Below are 26,969 nucleotides of genomic sequence, written 5' to 3'. Positions count from 1 at the left end.
TTCCTCTGTTAAGGTATAATGATAAATACGTTTATGACTTGTTTCAAAGTATGTGCACAAGACACAGCTGACCTGCAGAATTCCTTTAGCTAGATAGCTGAAATGCCTCTTTACTAGCTACAGCACAAGAGCACTTTTAGCAGTCACAGAAATGATTGGAATGTGAATTCCTGTTACCTGAATTGTATCAAGTTGTTGAAATTGTGTTATCTCAGTAGGTGACATTTTTTGAAAAGGAAAACGAGAAAAGAGGATATCTATGGAGACAAGCAGATCTGGCTTTCCCCTAACTCACAGTGGTCAGGCAACTCATCACACAAACTCAACAATATTTGTTGTCTTGCAGTAAAACCCTTACGATGTGCTTTTGTTTTCTGCGAAATGAAACAGTAGAATGATGCCTTACATGACTTCCAATTCAGAAGGAAAAACTGTGGGTTTACAGAGGTGAAATCTGAAGCAAATGAGCATGAAAAAAAAGCTAAAATATCTGCACTTCGAACTGTCTTTAAGTATTTATCCATACAACTAATAGAATGTGTAGTATTAGGAATAATGTAAGTATTATGGAAGTACCTATGAAACTACTTGGAAATCTATATTAGCTTCTCACAGTTAATATACAGTACAATAAAAACTTGCAAAATTGGATCAATGCAAAGCAGCAAGTAAGATACAGGTTCATTTGGAATCTGGAAGCATTCACTTGGTATCAAATGGCAGGTGTGGGGTAGGGAGTGTCTTTTCACCATGCTACACTTAACGGCATTTATACCCTACAGTAAAAACAAAGAAACCCAAAAAATCCAGTATTGAAAGGGCCTGAATTTATAATATACACCATCAGACACAGTGAAACCAAGGAAAGTGTATTTGCTGCCAGTGGGGTTTCCAGGACTTCACAATGCTCCTGGTCTTTTATTGTATTTTCTACCATAAAGAACATAAAAATCTACCTCCTAGCAGTCTATCGCATGTCAAATGTTTGAAAGTTACTGAAAACTAGACAAAATTCCCTTATTAGTAAGCACTTTTTGGGAAATTACAGCACCTTACTTTATGCTGGTATGTGTATTTTTGAGAAACTTGTAGTAGTGCTGAGCTAAAATGTTGTCATTTTCTTTTAAAACTTTAAAATGCATATTTTATTTTTCCAGTCACAAGATACCTTATGATTTTCACTTCCTTTTATCAGTGACAATGGTGGCGACGAAACAGGATACAGAAACTATGTCTTAACCAATCTGTCTTCCTAAGATACAGCTGTACAGTAGGTAAGTACCTCGATGAAAGTTTTGGTGAGCATAGGTTCAGTTATGCTAGTTCCACAGTTCATTAAAAACAAAAAGAATCAAGAAGTCAGTGTGGTTTGATTTCTGCCTGCTTTGAATATTCTGTTGGTCCCATACTGAACAGGCAGTGCAGAGAGCTTACAACTTGGAGAGAGTGACAACAGAGTGCCTCTGAGATTCCATGCCACCTTGCAATCAGAAGTTGCCCAGTGTAAAATGCTTCCTTGTGATTTAGGTTATTTACTTAAGGCATCTAATTTAATATTTTTTCTCAGAATTTTATCTAGCATGGAACAAACAAACAAGTTTATCAACCTCACAGAGATTTTTGCAATAGGAAGTTGGGTTTGGAGCATCTTCAGCATGAAGTGAAAAGATGGCTTGCTATCAGAAGTATAGGCCAGCCTGAAGAAAGACAGGACTCCAGTTTGGACACTCCCCAATGTATGTAATCGGGAAAACAAGAAATGGAAGAGTCTGGTAGGACATTCCAGTACTGGTGTGGGTTTTGTATTGTTTGTTTGTTTGTTTGTTATTTTTCCCCAGTGTGTGAAAGAACCTAACAAAAAGCTTCTGAGTGCAAATATATTTACAAAATAAGGCTGCGGTTAGGGTGTGTCTTCATTGTAATTATTGTGTAATATAAATATCCATCCCTGAGAAAGGAGAAGGGGGACACAATCCAACACAGTTGATTTGTAAGTGTATGTATGCTCATGTTGTGCAATCAGGTCTTAAAAAACTACTTTGTCACCTGAGGTGAATTAAGTGGGGATTTTTTTTTGTTTTTCTCATTTTCTTATAAAGAATAATCAAGAGGATCTGTAAATGGTTGCAAAATGTATGAAATATTGAGCTGCAGGAGTCATTAAGTGTAAAATGTTAAGTCTGTCCATGAGGTTAGAATAGCCACTTGTGTGGTTGGATAAAGAAAATTTGACTGGAAATTGCAGTGGGAGGCAGCTATTAAAACCAAAGGCAGGTCGGGAGCTGAGGAAGGGAAGCAACAGAGTTTTTTAAATGTGTGCAACACAAACAAAACTCCACATAAGGTGTTAGAGGCAAAGTGCTGACATCCAGTGCAGGTAGGTCTATGGGGAGCTGGCAGGGCTAATTGTTGGACTTGAGGCATCGGAGCGGCTGTAGTCACTGACAGACCCTGTTCTTGAGCTGCTTCCACTTCGCCTCTTGAGCATGCTTGGGTGGAAGTTGGCATGGCGGCGGGCGTGCTTTGTGAGGTGGTCACTGCGCATGAAGCGCTTCTCACAGAGCGGACAGCTGAACTTCTTCTCTCCAGTGTGGGTGCGGTAGTGGCGAGCCAGCTCATCGGAACGAGCAAACTTCTTGTTACACCCTTGCCAGTTGCATTCAAAAGGCCGTTCACCTGCAGGAAGCAAACATGGCACGATTAGGAGGGATAGTGGTGTCATCCATGGGTAGGTTTTGTATGCAAAATTGAGAATAAAAAAACTGGGAGCAAGGGAGATGCCACTTGGCACTTACTGGATGGAAAAGGTGGTACTATCTGCCAGAGAGGTAAACACTGCTATTCCAACCCATTAAAGAGTACTGTAAATCAAACAAGTGATACCTTATTTGATAAGTGGATCTTCAGGGATGCTGGGTTCCTGATCCTTTCACAGATGTCACATTTCTTCTCTCTTGTAGTCTGTTGGACTTCCAGACTTTTAAGAACATCTGTACTGAGCTCTCTGAAATGTTTGCTTATTCCTGAGCTACGGCATTGTTTTTGGGTAAGGCAATCGCCTTCAGATGTTTCTATTGCCCAAGTTAATTTTCTCTGTGTATGTTTTCATTACAAACGGGGTCAGCAATGTCCTTCACTAGAAGGACTACCCCATGAAATTAACTGCTTTCAGACAATGAAGGCAAGAGTTAACATGTAGTGTTTTGCTTCTGCTGTTGACAACACCATGAGGCACACCTTTTTCTTCTGACTAGTTAGCATGGCATCAGCTACCTTTTTCTATATCCTGCATTTGGTAGCCTGCAGTAGAGGCATGCCAGTCCGGTTCCTAAGGAGAGAAGAGGTTCTGGAGCGGGATTGTGTAAGATCTGTATTATCCGGTGTTAACAGCAAGGTGATGAAGGTATTGCACAACTTATCTCCCCCTCTCCTTACTGCACATCAGATCTGGATGAGAATAGTCAGGTTCCTACTCACCTGCCTGATTTGATGTGTTGATGATGGGGGTGATGACTTGTGTGCTGGGCCAAAGAAAATGTGGACTTTCTTCCACTAGTTCTCTACTGTTCCCTTTTCTCCCTCCTCCTTCTGGGAACTATTTTTTTCTTCTCAGTTGTCTCTAGTTTTAATTTGATACCTTCTTAGTAGTTGTCTTTAAGCACCTTGGCCAAATGCTTTCCCCTTCCATGCACTATCTGAAAGCTGGCATCACTCTGGTAGTGGTAATAAGTTCACTAGAGTGCTTCCCAGCTTTGCTGAGGTTTGGCAATACCTCCTCAAAGAAAAGCTCTATTGTGAGGAAATGTGGGATGCCTTGTGTAAAGATAGGAGAATCATTATTATTCGTAAAAAAATTAGGACAGTCTGGAACAAAGTTGCTGCAGGGTATTAATTAAGTGAAGACCAAGCTGCTGCTCCAAAACCACATGTGGAAATTCAGCCTGTCATCAGCCTCATCTCTCAAATAGAAGGGATGTGGTTTTCTGTGCAGGTAGGTTATATAAATGTTCTTTTACGGGCAGTAAAGCAATCAACAGAAGGAGAGATTAGATGAAGTGATTGCCTTAATCTCATTAGGGAACATGTGGCCACAGTTTGCATAAGCAGTAACCCATGGACATATACTCAACAAAGAGCTTTCACCATTAACATGGCTGTAACACAGTAAAAATTTTGAGCTCCACCTTAGGCAGTGCTGAAGTCAGGATTTTAGCTTTATACAATAAGGGCAGAATTTGATGCTGAAAATTAATGTGGAAATGTAATGAAACATCTTAAATATGACAGGAAACACATGAAGCATGTGAATGTGTACATCAAGAGTCAATGCTGCTCCTCAGCAGTGGGAGTATTTTTGTGTATCATGAGCATTCCTAGCAGGTCTCAAAGAGAGGTAAGTCTCCAAAAGATAAAGATGCTTGAAAATAACTGAATCAAAAAGCAGCTCAGGCTTCTTTCCTCTTCAGAGAGGCAGGCAAGAGATGTTCTTAAGAGATAAGGAATATTGCAAATTGTTATTATTTTACAGTTTTAAATAGGTTTGGATTTCCATGTTCCAAATCCCACCAAACTGTAACCTTTCTAGCTCCTCTGCCAAAGCATGTGGCATCACATAACTTGTGTTGTTACACAAGCTGATGGAAAGACATCACATTTGAGAATTAAATTCAACTGATCTTAACTGAAAATTACACAAGCAAGAACATTTTTGGCTCCTTCCTGAACTCCACCCGGTCAAAAAGAAAAAAAAAAAAGTGTGGAAACCTGCATTGAGAAACTTTCAGTGCTCACTGAGTAAAAGTGCATGAGATCTACAGGGGCACTGACTTCCAGATTCATATCGATAGCACAAACCTAGCTGCTCATGCTGCTCACATTGTCTGCCAGAGCAGACCACCAAAGGAACTACATAGTTGCCTAGGCTATAGAAACAGCATTGAAAAATGCACCTCTCTTCTCTCTTCTTGAAAAGGATTCAGAAGCAAGCAGAGCCAGTCACTTCTTACAATATTATATAAAGGTCCTTTGTATTATATATATTCAGACAACTATATGTAGTTATGGGAAACAAAAACTACAGAGATGGTGAAACCAGATGTGATGTCTACTGAGCTTCATTTGTACCATATTTTTGGTGCACTCTAGACTTTACCCCAATCCACACATAGTTTTAAGGACTCCTTTCCTGTATAAGTGACACTCCTGTGCAGACCCTGGAGTAATTTGCTTTCTGCTTCACTACTTCATCTGTATGATATCCATCATTTGAATAGCCATAAAAAAGGATATTAAGGTACTGTGTAGACGTAAGTATGCTTAAAAAATAGCCTAATAATGACTTCAATGCTAAATCAGGTTGAGACACCTGTGATGCCAACCATTGTCAGGACTGCAAACCAAAGATTTGCAAGCAATTGTATCTGAACAATTTGAAATGTGAAATCCCCTGGCCTACAGATTAGAGTATTATTAAGTCAAGCCATGTATTGGGATCTGTTTTTTCTATTTAACTCATGTAATAGCTCTGCACATTATGTTAGCATCTTCAAGCATATGCCAAGTAACGAAGAAATCTCTGTACTGGGAATTCCACAAGTGCCTACAAAACCAGAAACAGTAAGCCAGAGACAATTTTCTGTGATTTTAAAATCTGTTCTGCTGCTTCGCAGAACAGCACTGTACGTTGTTATGAAAGCAGACTAGAAACCTGAACATGCCACTGTGTGCTAATTTTATGTTTCTCCATTTTTAGGTACATAATTAAGGGTATATTTGGAAACACAGATCAGCAGACTGGGTGGGGAGGATGAGGGGCAGACAGTTAAATAGAGATGTGACTGAGGCAGCTTCCCTCCAAGAGAGGAAATGCTATCCTGGGAAAAAGCATTCATCCAAGCAGACTGACTTTCTTGAGACTGGCTGTTATTTAAAAGAAAAAAAAGAAAGAGAAAAGGTCATCCTTCAGTAGCACTGATATGTATGTACACATATTTTCACTTCTGTTATTCTCTTGTTTATAAACAAGCCCTTCTGCATAGCCAAAAGCCAAGCCCCTAACCTGAGTGAGAGAAAATAGTGCATAGCTGATGTTAGATGAATAATGGTTTCTTTATCAAGTATTTAAAAAGGGATCAAAAAAATCCAAAGCCTCATAATTCCAAATTCCTGTAAGTGGAAACCAGTTAATTTTAAATTAATGGTTTTGGGGGTGACATTTCATAATCAATGAAGCCAAATACAATCATGTTTTTGGCAACAGCTCTTGAATGCCTCAGCAACCATCACCCGTATCTAAGAGGTAGTGAATTCAGCAATATTAAGCTTGACTAGTTCCAGGAAAATGAGGAAGTTTTAGTAACGTTCTCAATGAAAAGAAGAGTTATAGGGTATATTGGACTGTAACTAGACACCAGAAACCCAACAATGGGAATGTGGTATGAATGTCCAAATCCAAGAAAAGCTTCAGTCAATGTTCGTGTGTTACTAGATGCTGGGACATAACACTTCCTGAGCCCCCTGGAAAGGCAGCACACAAGAATGAGGTTGCATTAGTACCTGCTAATACAGAAGCATGTGTGTTCCTGCTATTTTCATTATCTGTGATCAGACCTTTTTTTAGAAACTGGAGTTCTCAGTTTCCAGCAGGCACAGACTGAGGCATCAAGTACAAACTCACTTTGAACTGTGGGTATCTTTATTTTAATCTTAACAACTCCAGTCATTGAACTGATAAATGACTGGATCTTATGTTTTCTGTGGATACAGGAAACTACTGAGTAGGAGCTGCAACAGTGACCATAATATCCATTCTTTAAATCCTGGGTTTATTTTCTGTACTTCAACATTTTTACAGAGTTATTTAGACATACAGGAATATTTCTTGAAAGGTAAATTTCAAGCAGCAAGTTTCAATTTTAAATTAGTGTTACTGTTTGCTTTGTAAGTGCTTGTGTTGCTCCATCTGGGAGCACAAATTACACCATGTGACCTCTCCGTACAACCACAGCTAACTAGAACACCTCAAACAGCAAATGATGAACACACTTCAAGGTACCAGAATGGCAACGGGTCCAATACCAAAGACATGTAAGTTGTGCAAAATTCATCCCCTAGCCTTATCTACAGCCAGGTGCACCCGAGTACCAAAATAACTGATGTGGTTTGTCCCATGCAGCTATCTGATCCTTCCAAAAAAGATCACCGCTCACTTCCACCATAATGGAAACAATCTTTTGGGGGGTTTTGTTTGTATTGAACAGATTACATTCTGTCGGTTCTGTTCTAGGTCTTTATTTCAAACTTATTCAATAACAGTCTTCAATGTCAGTTTATAGTAATTTTAGCTACTTCACTGTATTTTTATCAGCCACATTTTTTTATTTGCTCCTCTGTTGTCAAGGCAGAATCATTCTAGCTTTTTACACTTTTTTGTTTTCCAGGATGCTCCATCACGTAATCTTTCTGCTATCTAAAATATGCATTCCATGGCTTTACTGAATCCCCTTTCAAACTGGGATGCCCAAGCTGAACTGTTCCGTGTGAGTTTCTATAGCTTAGGACTTTAAAAATTCCCATGTGTTTTATCTTACATTTTTGCACAGTTAATTAAGAATCTGAAATTTGAACTGCAGAAGAATTCAGCAAACCAAGAAGCCCACAGTAATTTAATTTTTGGTAGAATAAAATGTTCTAATTCATTTGGGACTTTTTTTATAACACTAAATTCCTTTAGCTCTGGGGACAACTTCAACACAATGACATATAGTGCTCGCTAATAAAGAAATGCAAAGTTTTTAATAGTCTTCCTTAACATGCCTTGGCAGCCTTCCCTCCATGAAGACTGGATGCCTGACATCTTTATTAGGTGACTTCCACTGGACTCTCCATGTTTATAAGCACAAGAGATTTTCAAAGACAGCCTATAGGGGTAGGTTAACCAGGCAAGTGTAAGGACTCCAAAAGTCTGCCCTCTCCTTCACACAGAAATCTTGGAATGGATTTTAGATCTATGCTGAGCATGTGACTGAAAATTTGCCCTCTAGCACTGCACTGTGGCCCAAGGAGTCTTTGGTGATTCCCTACAGCATCTTAAGTACAAGAAATATATTTTCCAGTGTTATGCTTTGGTTTCCTTGTAATTTGTCCTCCTACGTAATTTTGCAAACTGCTGGTAACTGATGCTTTCAAAATGTACAAAAATGCACTGCTGGCAATGCAAAGAAGCAACCAACCCAAAGTACAGGACAGAAAGGCCAAGTACCTGATGTTTACTGTGATCTTCTCTGGAGTGTTACAGCTCATAGTGTACAGATACATAGTGAGTTGTATTTGGTTTTCTTCTAACTATATTTATGTTGTAATAGCTCTCTCTTTCTTTCTCTCTCTCTCTCTCTCTCTCTGCTGAAGGGTACTCCAAAAATTAGATAATCCTGCTGGACAATTGAGATATTCTTTCCCATCATCAACTGAAGACCATAAAGTCATTTAAAAATCCTTCAGGAATTCCATGGTTTGAAATTCACATCTGTGTTTGTAGACCTCAGCACTGAGAGTCTGATGCTACTTGTTTTACTGTACCTTTGTACTAAAATACATAAAACTTGTCATCACTAATATCAGCTTTTCTCCTGTGTAGTTTGTCACTTCATGTTTTCTGAAGAGTTCATCCTTTATCCCTTCCTTAGACAACCCCTCCCTGTTTTATATGTTTCTTCCTCTTTTGCAACTACAAAAAATGCATTGCAGTATGCAAGGCTTGTGAAGCTCTGAGTTCAGTTATACAGACTACATCAAAACTGAGACTGTGTAAGCATAGCTACCTTTGTGTATATTAAATATGTTCAAGAGCTTTTCTCTTGAAATACAACTGGATACAAAATCACTAAGGTGAGTTTAGCCATCAAGATTCCTTCCTTTCATGATGTGGTCTAGATACATAGACACAAATGTTTGAAATACATACTCTCTATTAGAAGTAACAGAAGAGGCTGAATTAGTTGAAAAAAAAACACTGAACCAAAGGCAATTTTATAACTTTCTGTACAGTTAATTAACCTTAATCCTATGCTTACCACTTAGGTAAGAATGACTCCATTTGATGCATCAGTAGAATCTAGTGGAATAGCAAAGCCAGCAGAAAGGCAACTCTGGAATTACAGGCTGGGAAAGTGATAGTGAGGGAACAGAGATGTGTGTAATTTGAAAAACACTCTGATGGTTTAGAGATTCCTCATCATCAATGTGAGAAAGGAAGCTGGCCATTAAAACCTCTATTGTGAATAGAAATTAAACTAAAAAAGCTCTGCAAATAGAGCCTCTAAATACATCAGGGGGTGGGGGTGGTGTCCTTTTCCATTTGTCAATCACACTTTTTAATAAATATATTTCAGAATAATACTGGGATTGCAAAATCAAAAAATCTAAGTGCTAATCAGCAAATCTGACCTACTATTGCATCAGCCCAGTAAAGGAATTCCAGCCTAGAATTCTTGCTTTGAGCCAAAAACTTGTTGTTGAAGAGTCTTTTTAATTTTACATATAAAGCTGTGTCTTCAGCATAGGTCAGAGAAGTCTGGCTTCTTAAAACATAACAGAGACTAACACCAATGAAGCTATGTGGGACTTCGTTCTTTTTCTGTCATGTTGACAAGCCAATTCAAACCTTTTAAAGTGTCAAGGGGCTAGAGAAGGGCTCTCCAAATGTATGTAATAATGAACACAATTTTTTTATCAAGTAAGGCCACTTAAAACTTTAAATGGAAAGTACTAATATGAACCTTGATGAATATATATGCTGGACTGAGATCATGTTTAGTCATTTGCTGTTACTTTTGTTCTAGCATGCTGATTTGTTGTTTGTTACAAGCTGACGATTTCAGCTGCACCACTCATCCTCTGTTAAATAAGGTGATTAATGAAAATGTTATGCAGACAGCAACTGAAGCCAAGAAAGAAAACTTCCCAGACCTGATTCTCCCTTCTCCAGGAGGGGAAAAAAATCTTACCCATCGCTGAGACAACTGAACCAAATGCATCTACAGGGAATGCGTAGTTAAGGTACCAACAGAAACATAATGTTTCCATCAAACACTGCTCTCTGGATCCTTCCTATGCTACCTCAGAATTGCTCACACTGTTAACCAGCCCACTCTGCAAACTCGAACAAGCTCCAGATAAGACATCTGACTCTTAGCAGCTGCATGGTAGCTGTAAAGAGTATTACACTCCTTGGCATTGTCTTTCTCCAGCGCTCTCTTACAATGAGGGAAAAGAGATTACATGCTCGCTATAGGACACTACCCCCTCTTTTTCCAATCTGTGCTACCTCTTAAAAACCTAGGATTACGTCCCCACAGAACTGACATGTTAACTGTTCAGCCAGTCATTCTCAGCTGTGTGGTCCTTAGCAGAATTAACCAGTAGGTACTTATGGGACAAATGGTAGGAACCACAAATGCAGCACACTGATGTCTACATGTTGATACTGCTGCTTTGGAGATTCTCTTGTGAATGTATCTCCATAGATAACTGTGCTCCTTTTTGATCAAGGTGATGACCCATCTTTCCCCAGCCTTCAGTGTGGGACATAGGTCTTCTAACAACCCAAGGGTCTCCTCTCTCTACCTGAAAATGCTGTTATTTAGTCCTCATTGGAAAATTCTGGTTAGCTTTTTTAGATGATCTTAAGTTTGAATTTATCTGAGTTCCGATTGCTGTGGCAGGGAGGAACTTACTAGTTAAATCTAAAAACTTGAACGCTTGTATTGCAAGGATGTTTGAAATCAAGCTAAAACATCATAAACCATCCCTGTCTGTACAGTGAATATAGAAATGACCTATGTATTGGTTTAGACTGCTTTCAATGAAAGTCTTTCTCATAAATAATTTTTTTTGGTGGCATTCATTAAAAAAATCACATGGAGAAGTTCCTGATCTCTGAAATCTTTTAAGTGGGAAAGTTATTAGAATCACAGAATCATAGAATAGGGTTGGAAAGGACCTTAAGATCATCAAGTTCCAACCCCCCTGCCATGGGCAGGGACACCTTACTCTAAACCATATCACCCAAGGCCTCGTCCAACCTGGGCTTGAACACTGCCAGGGATGGAGCATTCACAACCTCCTTGAGCAACCTATTCCAGTGCCTCACTACCCTCACAGGAAAGAATTTCCTCCTTATATCCAATCTAAACTGCCCCTGTTTAAGTTTTAACCCATTAACCCTTGTCCTGTCACTACAGTCCCTAATGAAGAGTCCATCCCCAGCATCCCTATAGGCCCCCTTCAGATACTGGAAGGCTGCTATGAGATCTCCACGCAGCCTTCTCTTCTCAAGGCTGAACAGCCCCAACTTTCTCAGCCGATCTTCATATGGGAGGTGCTCCAGTCCCCTGATCATTCTCGTGGCCCTCCTCTGGACTTGTTCCAACAGATCCATGTCCTTTTTATGTTGAGGACACCAGAACTGTACACAGTACTCCAGGTGAGGTCTCACAAGAGCAGAATAAAGGGACAGGATCACCTCCTTCGACCTGCCGGTCATGCTCCTTTTGATGCAGCCCAGGATACGGTTGGCTTTCTGGGCTGCAAGCGCACACTGAAGCGGCTCATGTTCATTTTCTCATCAACCAGCACCCCCAAGTCCTTCTCTGCAGGGCTGCTCTGAATCTCTTCTCTGCCCAACCTGTAGCTGTGCCTGGGATTGCTCCGACCCAGGTGCAGGACCTTGCACTTGGCATGGTTAAACTTCATTAAATAGGTAATTAAATAGGTAATGATGAAACATATTCATCTGGTGTGAACTGTGGGTAAATTTATGCTGAAATCCTGAAACTTTGGCTCCCCAAGCTTTACCCAGCACTTGCATGGATAACTGCAGAGAAGTAATCATATGACCCCATGAATCAATCTTTTCTCTGTTGACACATCAATGATCTTTTTATTATTATATTCTACTAAAAACAGAAAAGTGCTTGTAAAAGCAGAGCTTATCATATTAATGAAAGGTTGTTCTGCTATGTGAAATAACAGACTAAAGGATTATTCATCTAAACTGAAACCTGTACTTTGTTTATCTGAATTCTGGAAGATGTTGAACATCACTTGCCACCAACTGAAATCCACATCCCTTGGCATGATCAGACATTGCGAGTAGGTTATGACATTTTATGTGCACAGCATCTCCCAGGAGCTAAGGATAGGATGAAATTTTGTTTTGCCAGAAGCCGAGTAAACAGAAGTTAGAGAAGTTGCCTTTGGCTGCAACTGTGAAATGTCTCTTTCTGAACTTTTGAACTGTTTAATCAACAACCTCAGAGTATCACAGCATGTATGAAACCTGGGACTTCAGCTTTTATAAGCACAGTTAAAGCTGTAAAGCTGAGTGGAAAATCTGCTCTGAGAGCTTAGTGCAACTCTATGGAGGAGAGAAAGGAGTGGGAATTTATTTTTAAACCTGAATTAACAGATTGATTAATGAATTGTTGTTCCAGAGAGCAAAGTGGTGTTGAAGTAGTTTATGAGCAGCATCAGCCAATGGCCATATGGAGCATCCAGCTTCAGGGAAACACCTCTAGAAAGTAGTTTTATGGGCTGATAATCAAAGTGTTGCTTGACACCAGGCACCTACCATCTGAGATATGCATAAACCTCTTGCATACGCTTCAGAAAATCTGCATAGATTGTAAAGTCAATCTTCCTGGTTTAAACCAGGATTTGGGTTTGGGGTTTGGTTTGTTGGGGTTTTTTTAATGAAGGAATCAGTTCCTGTGGTAACAGCTGTATTCATATTCTAGCGTGCTCACTGTTAAAACAGGTCAACTTTTTAGAAAAGACAGTATTTGCAGTTTGCAGTTCGACATTCAACTCTTGCAAGTCTCATTTATATGTTCTATTCTGGCAATACCTTCCCTATGTATTTTGCATCTCCCCATCTAGTAGTCTCCTTCAAGCACAGCTGTAGAAAAGCAAGAGAAGCAGCTACCTGCTCCTTTATAGTTTCAGCTTATTTTTCACGTATTAATTCTTTACAAATGTGTGTAAGCACACACACATCTTGGCCTCATTCTCATATATAAGCATAAAATAAGTAAAAGCAGGTTTTGAACAATTAGCACTGATAACGTTGTCTTTTAATTTTAGCTGTCTTAATGTTCTAATCACTGGAGTGGTCATGTAGCAATGTACATCCAGTTCTCTGAAAGATCCGGCTCCTGTCCAATGTCTCAAGCTGTTTCTGAAAGCACGTGTTACCACCTTGTCCACATTCTATCCAAAATATAAATAAACGGTTATTAACAAGATGTTGCAACGAGATTCCCTTAGCATTCCTCCTTAGGCAGACTTGCCAAGTAACTTCTCCCTAAGCATGCAAGACTTCAGGCGTCAGCAAGTCCCATGAAGGGGTTACACCATGTGATAGCAGAGAGATCGTTTTCTTAGGCTGCAGTGGAGGAGATCACTGCTATAGCGCAGTTTCTCTGAGCAGTGACACCCCCAGTGTAACACACGCTAGGCACAGCTCAGCTCCTGCCATCTCTCATGTTTTATGATTGTGTTGCAGGGTCACCAGGGAGAAGAGCCTCACCAGCTGTGTCTGACGTGTAGGGTCATGGCGTAGGAGAGAGGCCATGGTGAGTGCTGGAAATGAATGGATGAAGTATGTGGTTATGGGGGAGTACAAGTCCGGAGCTAATTATCCAAGTGTGACTCTGGGTGGGAAACATAACAGAAAAGCTAAGATCTGAAACAGAGCACAGACATATTTCAAAGACAGCTTTGTCAAGGGCATCTTGGTGTATATAATTTGACAATATAGCTCTCTACTTTTGAAGGTTAATAACTCATCATGTACTGAGATAGAGAAATCAACTGGAGGCCATTTTTCAGAAGAAAATACTACTCTCAATACTTCCCCTTTTCAAAGTAATATTGAAAGGAACATCTTTACTATTTTGAAATTTACCAAATTATACATACATACAAGCATGGCCTTTCTATTAGCTATGGCTATGTTTTCCCTTGCATGCCACACCCATGCTTTCATTGCTTGCCCTTACAGAGCAGTCTAGCATTAAAACCAGTTATGTGTCACTACAGAATGTGGTTTATACATACAAATAATGCTAGAAGGGCTGCCCAGAAGCCACCATTTTCTCTATATGTACTTTAAAAACTTCTTGACATGTAAACCATTTTACTGTGTGAGTGATTCCACAGTAGATAGTCTGAATTCTACAGGTCATAGGTTATCACGTAAAGCATTCAGTTGCTATACAGACAGACAAGTTAGTTGAAAGATCCCTGTTACTTGCCAAAAGATCTGTTACTTGCCAAAAGATCTCTGTTACTTGCCAAAAGATAAATTACTAGTGCCTCAGGCACGTTTACTCATGTCCTGCTACTCTTCATTTAAGTGAGCAGGTTTACTCTCTAATAGGCCTGCTTGTTTGGGTGGGGAGAGGAAACCTGCTGGCTCCTCTGGTTTTTTGAGATGGTGAACCTGTTCCCTGTATATGCAGAAAATTAGGTGCCCACACTCTGCGTGCCCAAAGCAGAGGGGCTAATGAAATACTCTGCAAAATACAGGATTTTACTGTGGCCAAAGATTTTTTAGCAGAAGCTTCTTTCTGATGGAAAACTTCTGAGAAATATAATAGGATATGTACATTATTTTAAACTATTACTGTGAAATGCTAAAAGATAGGCCTGCCATCTAGGTCTGCAACCTCACTCCAAAACCTATGGAGAGGACATAACTTTTCCTTGAAAAATATCATAGAAGTTCTCAGCTGTTCCTAATTCCATTTGGGCTCTTTGTTAATCTAGTCCTAAATCTGGGAACTACTAAATTATTTGAACCTGACTTCCTGTCCATATTCCTAGCTCCTGCTGAGCACAACTCTGGCAGCCATGAGGGGTCACTGGCTGGGATTCAGGAATTGCAGTATGCAGAGCTGCAAGGTTCATAAACTTAAGTAATCAGAAGGTTCTGTTACAACACACCAACTGTAAATAAAACCAAAGAAAACAGGAATTGCAACTTCATGAGTTGGGCTGCATCCTGACTTAGTTTCAGGGGACTGAGATGAAACGACTACTGCTGTTGTAGCTTGAAAGGACAGTTTATTATTCCTACGTAAGACATGATGCACAAAGTATTCTGACCTTGAATTTCAGCCAAATCTTAGAAAACAGTTTCTTACTTTCTCTTGAAAAGTCATTATTACAGCTCAACTCTAGGATTGATACTGTTCTTTGTGAATAACAGACAAACAAGAGAAAATGCTAGTCTTAAGATGATACATCATAACACTGCATACAAACATGTTGATTTTACCTTCCTTTTCAGAAGATACATAACCTCAATGCATGAAGTTGTATACACAGTGCTTTCTTGCATACTCACAAATGCACATTTGTAAATCACCTTTTCAGTGTAACCCCTTTGTTCTATTACTCAAGGCTGTAAATGCTGTTAAGAACATACATTCACCACTCTTGGGTGACTAGCAACAGACTGTTCCCATGCCTTAATATATGGGAGAAGGAACTGGACACAAGGAATGTCCACAGAGAAAGTAACACAGAAGCTGGAAGGATTATAGTTGATTATTCATTGACTACTGCTGTGTCAGTGCAGTTCTCTACAGATGGTAAGGAGCTGCAACTGTGTTTTACAATCAGAAGAGTCAAACACAAGCTGGACTTAGGACTGTTTATATATTTAAAAAAATTAAAAACCCAGAGGTGGTCTGATTTCCAAGTGAAAACCAGCTGTGCACTGGAAGTTAGTGTTGTTCTTACTGTGTCCTTGAAACTGCAACGAATGTACTCAGATGAAAAGTGTGCTAGCACAATCACTTCGTCATAAAGGGAATACCACAGAACTTACAGAGCACCCATGAGACTGTTAGAGCCTCTTTACAACTATTTAGTTGAGAAACAGTTACGTGGTAACTTGGATTTCTTGCAAGTAAGAGCAAAGCGTTCAGAGAAGAAAAACCATCAAGTACATAAATCACAACGGTTCCTTGCCTTTCTGCAAGAAGTTCAGCTAAATGTCTAAGAAAGCAATTTTCATCCAAACACCAGAAAAACGTAGCTTATTTCAAATGAGTCTGTCTCTTGAAAATAACACTGGTCCTGGTTACAATGTGTATATCTAATACAGAACTGTAAAGTGTAACGTGGATGTGTCCAAAGGATTTACTATGCACAAGACCAGAGTTGGTTCATGGAAAGAAGCTTTAAGCAAATGTGCACGGAAGTTCAGCACAGGTGATATATGCTTTTCCAAAGTAACTGGTGTGTAACTCACCCACAAGTGCTAACCTTAGCAGCACAAAGCAGGCTGTTGATGATATACTCTCATAACGTATAGGTGCTTTTCCAAGAATTCATTACCAAAGCAAAGCAGTAGCCAGACAGCATTCTCTCAGACCTTTTTTGTAACCTATTAGATTCTTAATGATAAAACATAAATTATGCTAATTTTTGCCTTAGTGACAAAAAGTAATCTAGTGATTTGTACATTCAGAAAGGGAGTAGTCAAGTGCATACAAAAATTCTGTTATGCTCCTGTAAACAGTCTACAAGAACACCAGTCAAGAGAAGGACAAGAGAAGAGTTCTTTCACTGAGAAGGTTGGTGTTAGAGTGAGAGCAGGGAAAGTATTCAAATCCTCATTATCCTCTCAAACATGGTGAAAGAGCTGAACTATGACCTTTTATATTATAGAGCCCTAAAACTTTAAGGAATTAACAACAACCTATTAATCTCATTTTAAATGATGGGAAAGAGAAGGTGAAGTAGATTATCATTACAGAGATGATTTTGGTTTGGTAAAGTCAGTGATACTGTTTTCTCCAAGAGCAGCACCGCTCAAAAAAAAAAAAATAAAAAAATCACATGTATAATGCAGAGAAAACAAGTGAGTCTCAATTTGTAACAGTGACTTTTAACATCTAGAGAAGCTGTGGCTGCCCCATCCCTGGCAGAGCTCAAGGCCAGGTTGGACGGGGCTTGGAGCAACCTGCTCTAGTAGGTGTCCTTGCTCATGGCAAGGGAGGTTGGAACTAGCTAATCTTTGGGGGTCCCTTCCAACCCAAATTGTTCTAGGATTCTGTGAAACCCATGACATAGAATTACTCTGTCCCATTACCAATTTCTACATCTTTTCAGCCATTTGTTGAAAGAAAGGAAAAAAAAGGAAAAAGAAAAGTGCTTTTTAATCTGTTTCTTTATTGGTGTATTTGGCTAATAATACTATGTAAGGGCATCTATAAATTCCAAGCATTTGCTTTTGGAATGAGAATCCTGGCAGAGATGTAGTCCTTTGGGGTATCTAAGAAATTCAGTTTTGTTTTGGCCATGTTCTGAGAATTTAAAAAACATTTTTTGCAAATACACCCTGGATTTGTTATACAGTTAAGACTAGCCATCTGCCAGCGTTCTGTTGACACTGCTTGTATGGACATATATACACCAAATGGAAATTTCCACTGACTTAGAGGGGCTTTCAGTGTTCCATTAAGAGTTTCACATGCATGTGTAAGAAAGCTGCATACAATTCATGCTGGTGTTGGAAAAGACCAATCAAAACCTGCCAAGGCAATTGTGTATTAGTGCTGGTCTGCAGTCTTTCTGCTGGCATTTAAAAGAAATCACAAATTTAAATCCGGTAAATCCTTACAGTACATAACAAGAATTAGTCTGTGGTTCAGTGAGATTTTTAGCAGCATCCCTGTTCATATTTGCTATAGCGGGATCTTCAGCTACCAGGTTAAGAACTCAGAAAAGCCTCATCTGCACTGTGAGGTTTTGCAAGAATCTATAAAGCCCCAGTCTAGTGTGTAAGCTTCTATCATTGTCATTTCATTTACCCCCAAATTCCAAAAAAAGTATTTCTCATTTATTAATAAACAGCTCACCATTTCAGCAAAACTTTGCAAGTAACATCTGAAAATGGACTAGGCTATGATGTTCTAACCCTTCTCAGCTGGCTTCGTGGTAAGTTCCTCTGGTGGAAATACTGACAGCAGTTCAGTTTAAACTGCATTGTTTTTTTTTAGCTGCTGTACCTAAGCTGATCTTACTCTGGAACTTAGTATTTCTGCCTCTCTCCTTGACCAGTTTTAAAAGCTATTGTTGAAGGCAGTAAAGGTTACATGACCAGCATAGCCATTCTGCTGTTCAGGGATGCAATATCTGGCTGCAGGACCAAAGCAGACACACAGCTGCAAAATGCACAGCAGCAACTTGATGCTCTCTCATGGGGATTTTTCAGGTGCCTCTATTCCAGAACCTCATATAACTTATAAACAAATAATAGAGAACAGCCTGGTAGAAATATGGTGTACAGTAAATCTAAGACAGCTTATTGATTCATTGACTGCAATGTCAACAGATAGCCTGTCAGAAATACTATGTTCATAAATCCTGACAGCACTACATAAGTGCTGTAACTGATTACAGAAAATCTTTTCCTTGCACTAGAGGTCATTTCAGGATATGCTCACTTTAATGCCATTTGACTTGTGCCAAGTTCCTGGTTAGTAAACGCTTTTTATGTTAGAGCTGCAAAAAAACCTTTGGAGGTCGTTTTTCTACTAGTTACTACAGCAGTAGCACTCTGAACTTTTAAAAACTTTTATGTCAAGTGGAGGCTCTGTAAGATCTGCTGAATCTGCAAGACTGGAAAAATACAGGATATGTATGCCTGACTTCAGTGCCTGCACTCAGTAACCCATATTGTCTAGCTATTGTTAAACTGAACACAGCAAGATAATGATCTCGCTGCCCATGCGAATCTACCTAATAAAAGCCAAGTGGGTAACAAAAGGAAAAAAGTGTACCTACAGATATTCTACAGAAAGGACCCTTCAGAGGTTGTCCTGCATTTGAACAGCAGAGTATTTTTGGCTCTGTCAGCACTGACTTCTAAACAGCTGATCCAAGATTGGAAGGAGGGAGGGGGGAAGCTGGAACATGCTTAGCTTATAAAACAGAACTAGAAATCACATGTTCAATATAAACAAGTTCCAGGTTTCTGCTTTTGGATGTGCCATAACCACGTTCAGCCAGACAATAACACAATGCAACAGTTGTATTTTAAATGGTTAAAGGTGCCTTCTTTTTGGATGCAATCCAATTGTGAGTTTGTTTCATAAACAACTCCAGTTTAGCAGATTTATGCACAACTCATGTCACAGACAAATACATTGAAGTGTCCTGCAGAGAACTATATGCTACTGAAAATCACCTACAGATCATTCAGACCACTTTTTTCATAAGGCAGTGATTAATTTCTAACACAAACATAGCTATCAGTTGCAGTCATCCATCCATTGAAAAGATTGATTGTTTGCTGGTTCACCCCAGCAAAGAGTAAGTGAGACTTAGGTCTTGCTACTGGTGTCTAGGATGAGGAAAACAACTGGAAGGTGATCCATCCTCCCCACTTCCAATAGGGCTCATTACACTGGATCTGAGAACCACCTCCATGCTAAAAGAAGATGGTTTGTGGAAAAGGTATTCTATGAAATTTCTGATTTTCTACTAGATACCCGAACTTTTCACCCTATAGAAAAAGCAGTCCCTGAACACTGTATTCTGTGAATGATGTTGACTGGAACAGCCACACCGTAGGTGGGTTATTTTTTGTTCATTACCCTCTGCTTGACTACAGTAAGATCACAGACTGCACAGGCTGGTGACTCGACACCTGAGCTGGACTTCTCTCAGTGTGTGTCTCAGTCTCAGCAAAATGTAACTTCCAAAGAACTGTGGGAGTCACAAATCAAGTAATTTTCTTCATGTACATTTGTGTAAAAATAATGGCGAGAGACTATTTAGCTATGATGGTTACCTCTGTTTCAAAGACACTAGCAAAAAGGCAAAAAAAAAAGTATTTTCCATAGCAGACCCTCTCTCCGTCACAGTTCTGGCAATGGTAAGTACAGCTCTGCTTTAAAGGCTTCTTAGCTACAATTCCTGAACTCTGTTGTTATCAGAAGCTTTATTTCTGTGACACATACATGATTAATATCTCCTTAAAAACTGCAGTAAAAGGAGGCAAAATAAAGACAAGCCTTTCACAGAGAAATCTGTATAACAGGAGATTTAGTTCTCACTAGTAGTTAATACTACTCAAGTGTGTGGTAAATACCATCAACCAATTGGATTCTCCATGCACCCAATTCAACCCTAACTCTTTGCAGCAGACTTAACTGAATCCTATTATTCAATCCTGAACCAGTCAGGTAAAAGGAGGGGGTAGAAGTAGCTTTGTGCTTCTCCCTGGCTTCAGCTCCTTTTGGCAACTGTAAGTTTTAAAGCTTGCTTATTCTTTTAAGACATCTATATTTTGTGTTTATTTCAGAGATTTTAAGAGACTTAAAAAGTATATATGCTGCTTCTTGGTTTCAGTGAACAGAAGATTGATCCAAGCTTAGGATGAAGACTTTTAACAAAGAACTTCATTCTTTGGAATTGCATGTTGTGGTGAGGCCTTCCGCAGGGCTGCAAATGAAGCTGGTCTATGGTTTCAACTGACTTCTTTTAATGTGTTGAAGTTTTAGAGGAAGAAAGAAGGGAGTTGCAGAGCTCTTTCAAAACAAACATAAACAATGTTCTGCAGTTTTGTGTTGGTTTTAGAAATAGAGGCTTATTAAAAGACACTCAAGACTATCAGTTTTCAGGAAAATGGAAGAGCAGGCTGCTGAACTACTTAACACTGAGAAAGAATGCTTACAGCTCTGTCTGGAAAGATAACTGTCTTATGAAGCTGGCATTTAAAGCTGTCCTGAAGTTACCATTTGAGTCTGTCTCAGACAGAAACCTTAGAGAAAAGGTTTCAATGCACTCAGCAAAAAGTGGAGGTGGAAGGCAGTAGAAGAGTATTTTGGGACACAGCAGGCTAGAGGCTCTCTGGAGCTTTTTGATAATCTGGGTGTATGTTAACAATAGTGAGTTAAGCATGCAGAGCAAGCTAGCTGTTTCTGACTTAACACAAGAAGTCAAAACTTTAGAGGCCGAGACACGCTAACAGTGAAATTGCTGAGCTACATGCAAAGGGACAAGCTTAATTAGCCTGTCCTCTTGCCTGTAGGAAATTGGCATTTGGAAAAGGCCTTTCCCATTTCCTCTGGCATCTCATTCACAGGGAGTGCAGCTTCCCAGTCAGTCCTGGCATCCACAGCAGCCCAGCTGGCAGCTCAGAGGATGGACTGAACCACTGGTACCCACTCATTTCATTCATCCTGCTCTTCACAAGAGCAATCTGTAGCCCTTGTTCTCTGCTCTCAAGGGGCACAGGAGGTATTAGATTAAGTTTCTTTTGTAAAATTCTCCTGCAAAGGCTTGGGTCTTCACAAACACTGCATGCTTGCCACACACGAGCATGTAGTGACTTCTAGAGTCACTGCATGTATATAGGCAAGCTAAAGGAAAGCCCAGCCAAGTCTAGTCCATATCTTTCAACTTAACATCTGAGTTTCTGGTAATCACCAGGTGCTAAAATGAAAGATAAACTTCATTTCACTGAGACATGAACTTGCTCTTCCATACATTGATTAATCTCTTTCTTCACACGCAGATAGCATCTTGATCCAAGCTAACTTCAGAGCAGCTGTGCTTTATTGCTGCATCTTGAATTAATGTAGTTGGAGCAAATCAGATGTACTGGAACTGAAAATGAAAACCAACCTCCTGTTTAAAACATATTACCCATACCTTACATAAAGGCTTCTTCATCCACCTAAACACAGGCCAATATATCAAAGTAACTTGGGACAAGCATGGTGCTGCTTCTGTGGATCACAACATTGCTTCTGAGGTCCACAGGAACCTCAGTGGAAAAGAATTTGGACTTGATATCTACCCACTGACACTAAATATAACCTTCTGGTAAACATTAAAACTTCAAGGGATTTGCGGCTGATGATCATGTTGAACTCCAGGACATCCAGTTAAAGAATAGGGTGGAAAATATAAACGTGTAATGTAGGGGGAGGGGAAGGGTTTGAAATTTGGTGAAGAGAATAGCAAAGACACTGGTGACTAATGTTTTCTGCCTGGTTCAAGGTTTGTTGATTTAATAAAGATGAAGTATTCTTAAGGCTGATATAGCTTCACTGGTACTGTACCAAACACAAGAAACTATGATTTGCTCTAGGACATTATGTTTTAACATAAAACTTCCTTCTAAAATGCTGTACTCTGAGTGTATAAGGACAAAAGGTAGATGCTGCTTCCTTGGCTGTTCCATCTTGTTTCTTCCACTTTAAATAGGATAATTAGCATTCTCTGCACTGTATTTTTTGATGAGCCCTGAAATCTGGCTATACGTATCAGAAGGATTTCACATAGGGGATCAAACAGCTGCAAAAGAGTACCAGCTTTCAGTTCCTACCAGTGTGGCCTGGATTTGGTCCAATAGTAGCTGGAAGTCTCTGCATCCCTTTGCCATAGCGTAAGCTCAGCAATATAGTGTATCCTTCCTTTAAGCATGAAGAGCAATGCCTTTAGTTTCTGGGCACAGTATTGGACAAGGCCAAGCCAGTTTATAAAGCAGGTCAAATGCTACACTATTCAAATATCTCTAGCACTATCATCAGTATCTTCTAGCCTGCAGTACTGTTCTTAGCCCTCAGTTCATCCCTAAATATACCAACTTGTAGTACAGCACATGAAATAAGTTCCACTCCATAGCAGAAGGGGTCGGGTCTGTTTATTGTTTCTTAGTAAACAGGTTTTGGACTTACTGGGGTAGCTGTTTAAAGCACCTTGCATGTGTCCTTGGAGTACTTTCACCACTGCTTGGTAACATGATAGTTAATCACCCTATCCATCGGACAGATGGGGAGGCCGATATGTACATGTTACTTAACTAGTTCAGGGCTGCTGGAAAGCAGAGGAGACCCAAACCTCTTGCTCTAAATCAGTAAAATCAATTACATGTTTTGTAAAAACAAACACTTGCCAGTCCTGGAAGTCATAATTTGTTCTGTTAGCTTAATTCTTACTGTCATACAGACTTTTTTCAAACCTGTCACGATTTAAAGAGAGAAAAAAATCAAACCTTAGAAAATGTTCTGTAAGAGAAATTTAAGCCTGTTTAAAGCTCAGTCCAAACAGACAGACCTGTTGCCAATGAGGAGGGAAACTTGGCAGCTTGGCTTAAAGCTTCCCACACAGACACTGGAGACTCAAGAAAACAAAGAAGCTGTAGTCCCCGATGGTCCTGCCACTCCCAGGGCAAAGACAGTCCTTTCCGAGCTTATCCTTTAGCTCTCAGATGTGTGCATACTCTGTTCCCTCAGTTCCATTAGCTACAGCAATAACCGCTTAAGCCCTACAGACATGGGGAAAAAAAAAAAAAAAAGTACGGGAAATTAAGAGTTAAAAAAAAAGGAGGGAAAAGCCAACAAAACAACCCACCAAAAAAGGCAGAGAACTTGGAGGCAAGCCAGTGTCCCCGAATGACTCGGCTCAGCCCAGCCCCGAGCGACACTCCCCGCCGGCCCTGCCCTCCCTCTTCTCCCGCAGGGCGGTCATGCCTGGCCCTCCTCATTATCAGGAGCAGGAGTTCCTCTCCTCGGTCTCTAGTTGATTTGGAAACCCAGAAATACTGCTAAATTTATCTTTCACTTTTAGAACAATGGCAAATGTCAGCAATAAGAAGCCAAGAGAACTGAAAATTAATGGGGACAATTCCCTGCAAGCTGAGTGGAAGCACCTTTTCTTGCACAACTCCCAGGGAGGTGAAAAGCAGTTGCCCAGGGCAGGCTGCCTGAGGTGCCAGGAACATGCTGTTCTTTCAGCTGTGCAGGACAGGGAACTGTCCATCCAGATGCTCAAACTTGATGGGGTTTTCTTCTCACCCAGATCAGAACGTGCCCTCAATTTAGACGGGCTCTTTATCTCAGGAAGGCAACAGGAAAAGCTGAAAGTACACTGAATGTATGACCAGCATGGGTGAGGCTGCCACCTCTGAGCTACAACTGTTCAAGGGTCACTAAATCATGCTTAGTTCTGATGACCTTTTTCTTAATGCTCTTTTAAATGAAATGACCACAGATCTTAAACTAATTTGTTGTCTGAAATCACTCAGTGGAACAGCTTGCCTGTGCCTGCTCTCGTCAGTATGGTGTCTCATCATACATGCTATGATCGGGGCCTTTGTCAGAGGTTGGTCTCAGTTTTTCATGCTCCCTGACTGGCAGCCACCCTGTTCCCCAGCACCAGGCAGAAGCACGAGGTGTGGCAAGGCATGGGGCTGGTTTCAAAATGGCCTATCCTAACACTTTCAGTGCGTAACTTTCATGGTGCTTGCAAGGCTTCCACGTTTTGTATGTATATCTCATGAATCACAGTAACAACAAAAAAGTGGCTAATTCTTCACCAAAAAGTAAACACTGGACACTGATCAGAACAAGATAAGTGTTTGCATTCTAATGTCGCTTTTTTGTTTGGAAATTAGTTTTACCCAGCTGCCAAAAGCTTTTTTGCGACTGCGCATATCCCCCTCTCACTATGCTTATGATAAATATCTCCTTGTGACTCACATTCAGCTTCTCATCTGTTTTCCTGCCTACTCTAGCTTTCACACAAGTGTCTGCTAAAGAAAGAAACAGACACACAGTGTTTCAGGTGCCTCTGGAACATTTAATTTTAAAATATCAAGAGTACTGATGCTTGCATGGGAAGGGACAAGCTGGTGTAATGGTAGTGACAGGAACACAGGGTAGGAAAATGTAGATGGGGGAGGGAAAGAAGCACTGGAAAGGGAAGTAGAAGACACACCGGACAAGAAAACTAGCAGCTAACAATTACAGCTTGGTACAATCTACACAGATAACCCGCATGCCATTCCCTGTGATATTAAGTTATAGAAAAGGGGCAACATTAGCTCTGAATCTATGCGCAGACAGGTTTTGTTCCCAGAGAGGGTTTTGTTGTTGTTGTTCGGTTTTCCCAAGCTTGAGTTCTGAGAGGTAAAACCATAATGGTGGCCAAATACAAGTTGGGATTTGTTTTGGTTTTTTTTTCCACATTCATTTTAATTACCAAGCTATAACAAATAAATCTCTGGCTGGATTGTAACTAACCTGTGTGGGTCCTTAGATGAGCTTTAAGATGGGAAGATTTGCCATAAACTTTTTCACACCCCACATAGTGGCATTTGTGCTTTTTCTGGGGTGATCCAGGGTCAGTCCAGCTTCTCGTGCGTTTGTTCTTTTGTCTGGGGCTTGGCTCAGTTACTGCAGCCAGGCTAGTAGGTGTGGCCGCTCTTCCTCCTCCACGTTTACCAGCCGAAGACACACTTTCTTCCCCAAACTCCGTAGGAACCATAGAAATGTGTATTTGTTCTGTGACATCAAAGGTCTCAGGTTCTTCCATCCCTAGAGCGGGTGAGTTTGGGACATGCTGGTTCAGATCTGCTAAAATGCTAGCTACCACCAGTAACGTTGATCCATTGTCTTTCCCGGTCTCTCTGATTTCCCGCTTATCTTCTCCATTTGATGAAGGAGGTATTGCTGCATCAGGTTGGGGATCAGGCTCCCCTTTGGGACTATGGATAACGGCACGACTGGACATAGAAACAAGGCACTCTGCTGCAAAATGATCCACATATGCTGCTGTTGCCATTTTTTGTAAGTTTAAAAAGAAATCCAAACAGAAGAGGAAAAATTAAAACAACAAAAAACCACCAACCACAACGCTGCTCTTTCCCTTTTTAAAAAGACTATGCAAGCAGACCTTTCCTTCTCTTATTTCTCAGGATCTCTTGGTAGAAGGCTGATTTAGCAGCCACCAGAAACACACTTTGTTCGTGACGATCACACTCGGCTTGTCCCTAAATGAAGAAACAGCAGCGTTGGAAGTCCAATGGAAGAGAAGGAGAAGCGCAGGTCGATCCCGGCGCTGGCAGCTTGTTGCTTGGCGCATGAGTTAGTGCTGTCCTCCAGAGCGCGCGGCAGGACACGGCGGCGGAGCGCGCAGAGCTGCCATCGCGCGCTGTGTGACAGCAGGACGCGCTCTGCCCGCTGCCGCGCCGCGGAGCCGCCGGGCCCTGCGCGGGCGGGCCCGGGACAACATCTGGGCCTGACGTCACCGCCCAGCCACCGCCTGCGCCGAGCGAATAGAAGGACGCGGCCCATTGGCTGGCGGGGGGGCGCCGCGCACACCCCGGAGCCGCCCCGCGCCACAGGGCCGCAGCGCGCAGGGCGGCGGGCGCGGAACCCTCCGCCGGCGGGAAACGGGCGGGAGGGGTGCGGGCGTGTCGCGATAGAGTGGGTGCTGCGGAGGAGGGGGGGGGGCCCCCCCCCAACGTAAGAGGCACCCAGCGGCTGGGAGGAGAAGGTTAAAACCAGTACCAGTGACGGGAAAGAACGGGACGACGCCGTTTGGTGTGCGGCTGTACTGAAGTTGGTGTGTGATTTTAGCAGGTTGCGAGAGATTTCACTGTCACGGAACACACTTGAAATCGCGTGCCTGTCAAAACTGTAGCACTCCACTGTCTCTGCACTGTTTGAAAGTGCGAATGAAAATGCTTTTCATTATTCTCAACGTACAAAAGATAAGAGCTCAGCCAGTTTTACAGAGATTAATGCCTGAGAGTTGTATGAGAAACGCATCTGAACTCAGATCTGACAGCAGTCAGCCTGTGGTGCTTCTGACCGTCTGTGGGAATCTTTCTCCAGACTAAACCCTGCCTTACTACATACGGACCTTTCCTCTCAGACAGATGTGGTCAGAAAGCAGGAAGGCTTCTTTGGAAACATCTCTTTCTGGATGGAAAGTGTTGGAGTGTGAGGGGAAGTGAACATCTGCTGCAGAAACTCGAATAGTTCTGGTGTTAGGCTGAGTAGAAAGTTCATTTCATACACATGAAAATCTTACTCGGGAGCTCGTGCCACCACTAAACTTCATGACAAAACATGCTTTAGGTTCTCAGTTCCCCTCGG

General features: G+C 40.9%; 1 protein-coding gene and 1 long non-coding RNA gene across 2 annotated transcripts; one reads left to right on the top strand and one right to left on the bottom strand.

Moving 5' to 3' along the window:
- Nucleotides 1-1,142: 1,142 nt before the first annotated feature.
- LOC133209139 (uncharacterized) lies at nt 1,143-7,699 on the top strand. Its single transcript, XR_009724607.1, has 2 exons — nt 1,143-1,274; nt 7,440-7,699. It is a non-coding gene; the product is annotated as an uncharacterized LOC133209139 (long non-coding RNA).
- On the bottom strand, nt 1,268-26,158 carry KLF13 (KLF transcription factor 13). Its single transcript, XM_061347557.1, has 2 exons — nt 25,110-26,158; nt 1,268-2,676 (listed from the first exon to the last, which is right to left on the bottom strand). The coding sequence occupies exons 1-2, from the start codon at nt 25,648-25,650 to the stop codon at nt 2,384-2,386; spliced, it is 834 nt and encodes a 277-aa protein (XP_061203541.1). The 5' UTR covers nt 25,651-26,158; the 3' UTR covers nt 1,268-2,383.
- Nucleotides 26,159-26,969: the final 811 nt, after the last annotated feature.

The sequence above is a fragment of the Neopsephotus bourkii genome, unplaced genomic scaffold, assembly GCF_033783945.1.
Source record: "Neopsephotus bourkii isolate Nb327-2 ecotype Australia unplaced genomic scaffold, CSIRO-AGI_Nbou_v1 NB_318, whole genome shotgun sequence".
NCBI classification, from domain to species: Eukaryota; Metazoa; Chordata; class Aves; order Psittaciformes; family Psittacidae; genus Neopsephotus; species Neopsephotus bourkii.
The sequence above is the reverse complement of the archived record's forward strand: the minus strand, read 5'-3'. Positions and strand labels throughout refer to the sequence as shown.

Coding starts and splice junctions, on each gene's coding strand:
- KLF13 (XM_061347557.1), bottom strand. CDS start 25,650: ATGGCAACAGCAGCATATGTGGATCATTTTGCAGCAGAGTGCCTTGTT. Junction 2,677..25,109: donor TCATCTAAGGACCCACACAG/GTTAGTTACAAT, acceptor TGCTTCCTGCAG/GTGAACGGCCTTTTGAATGC.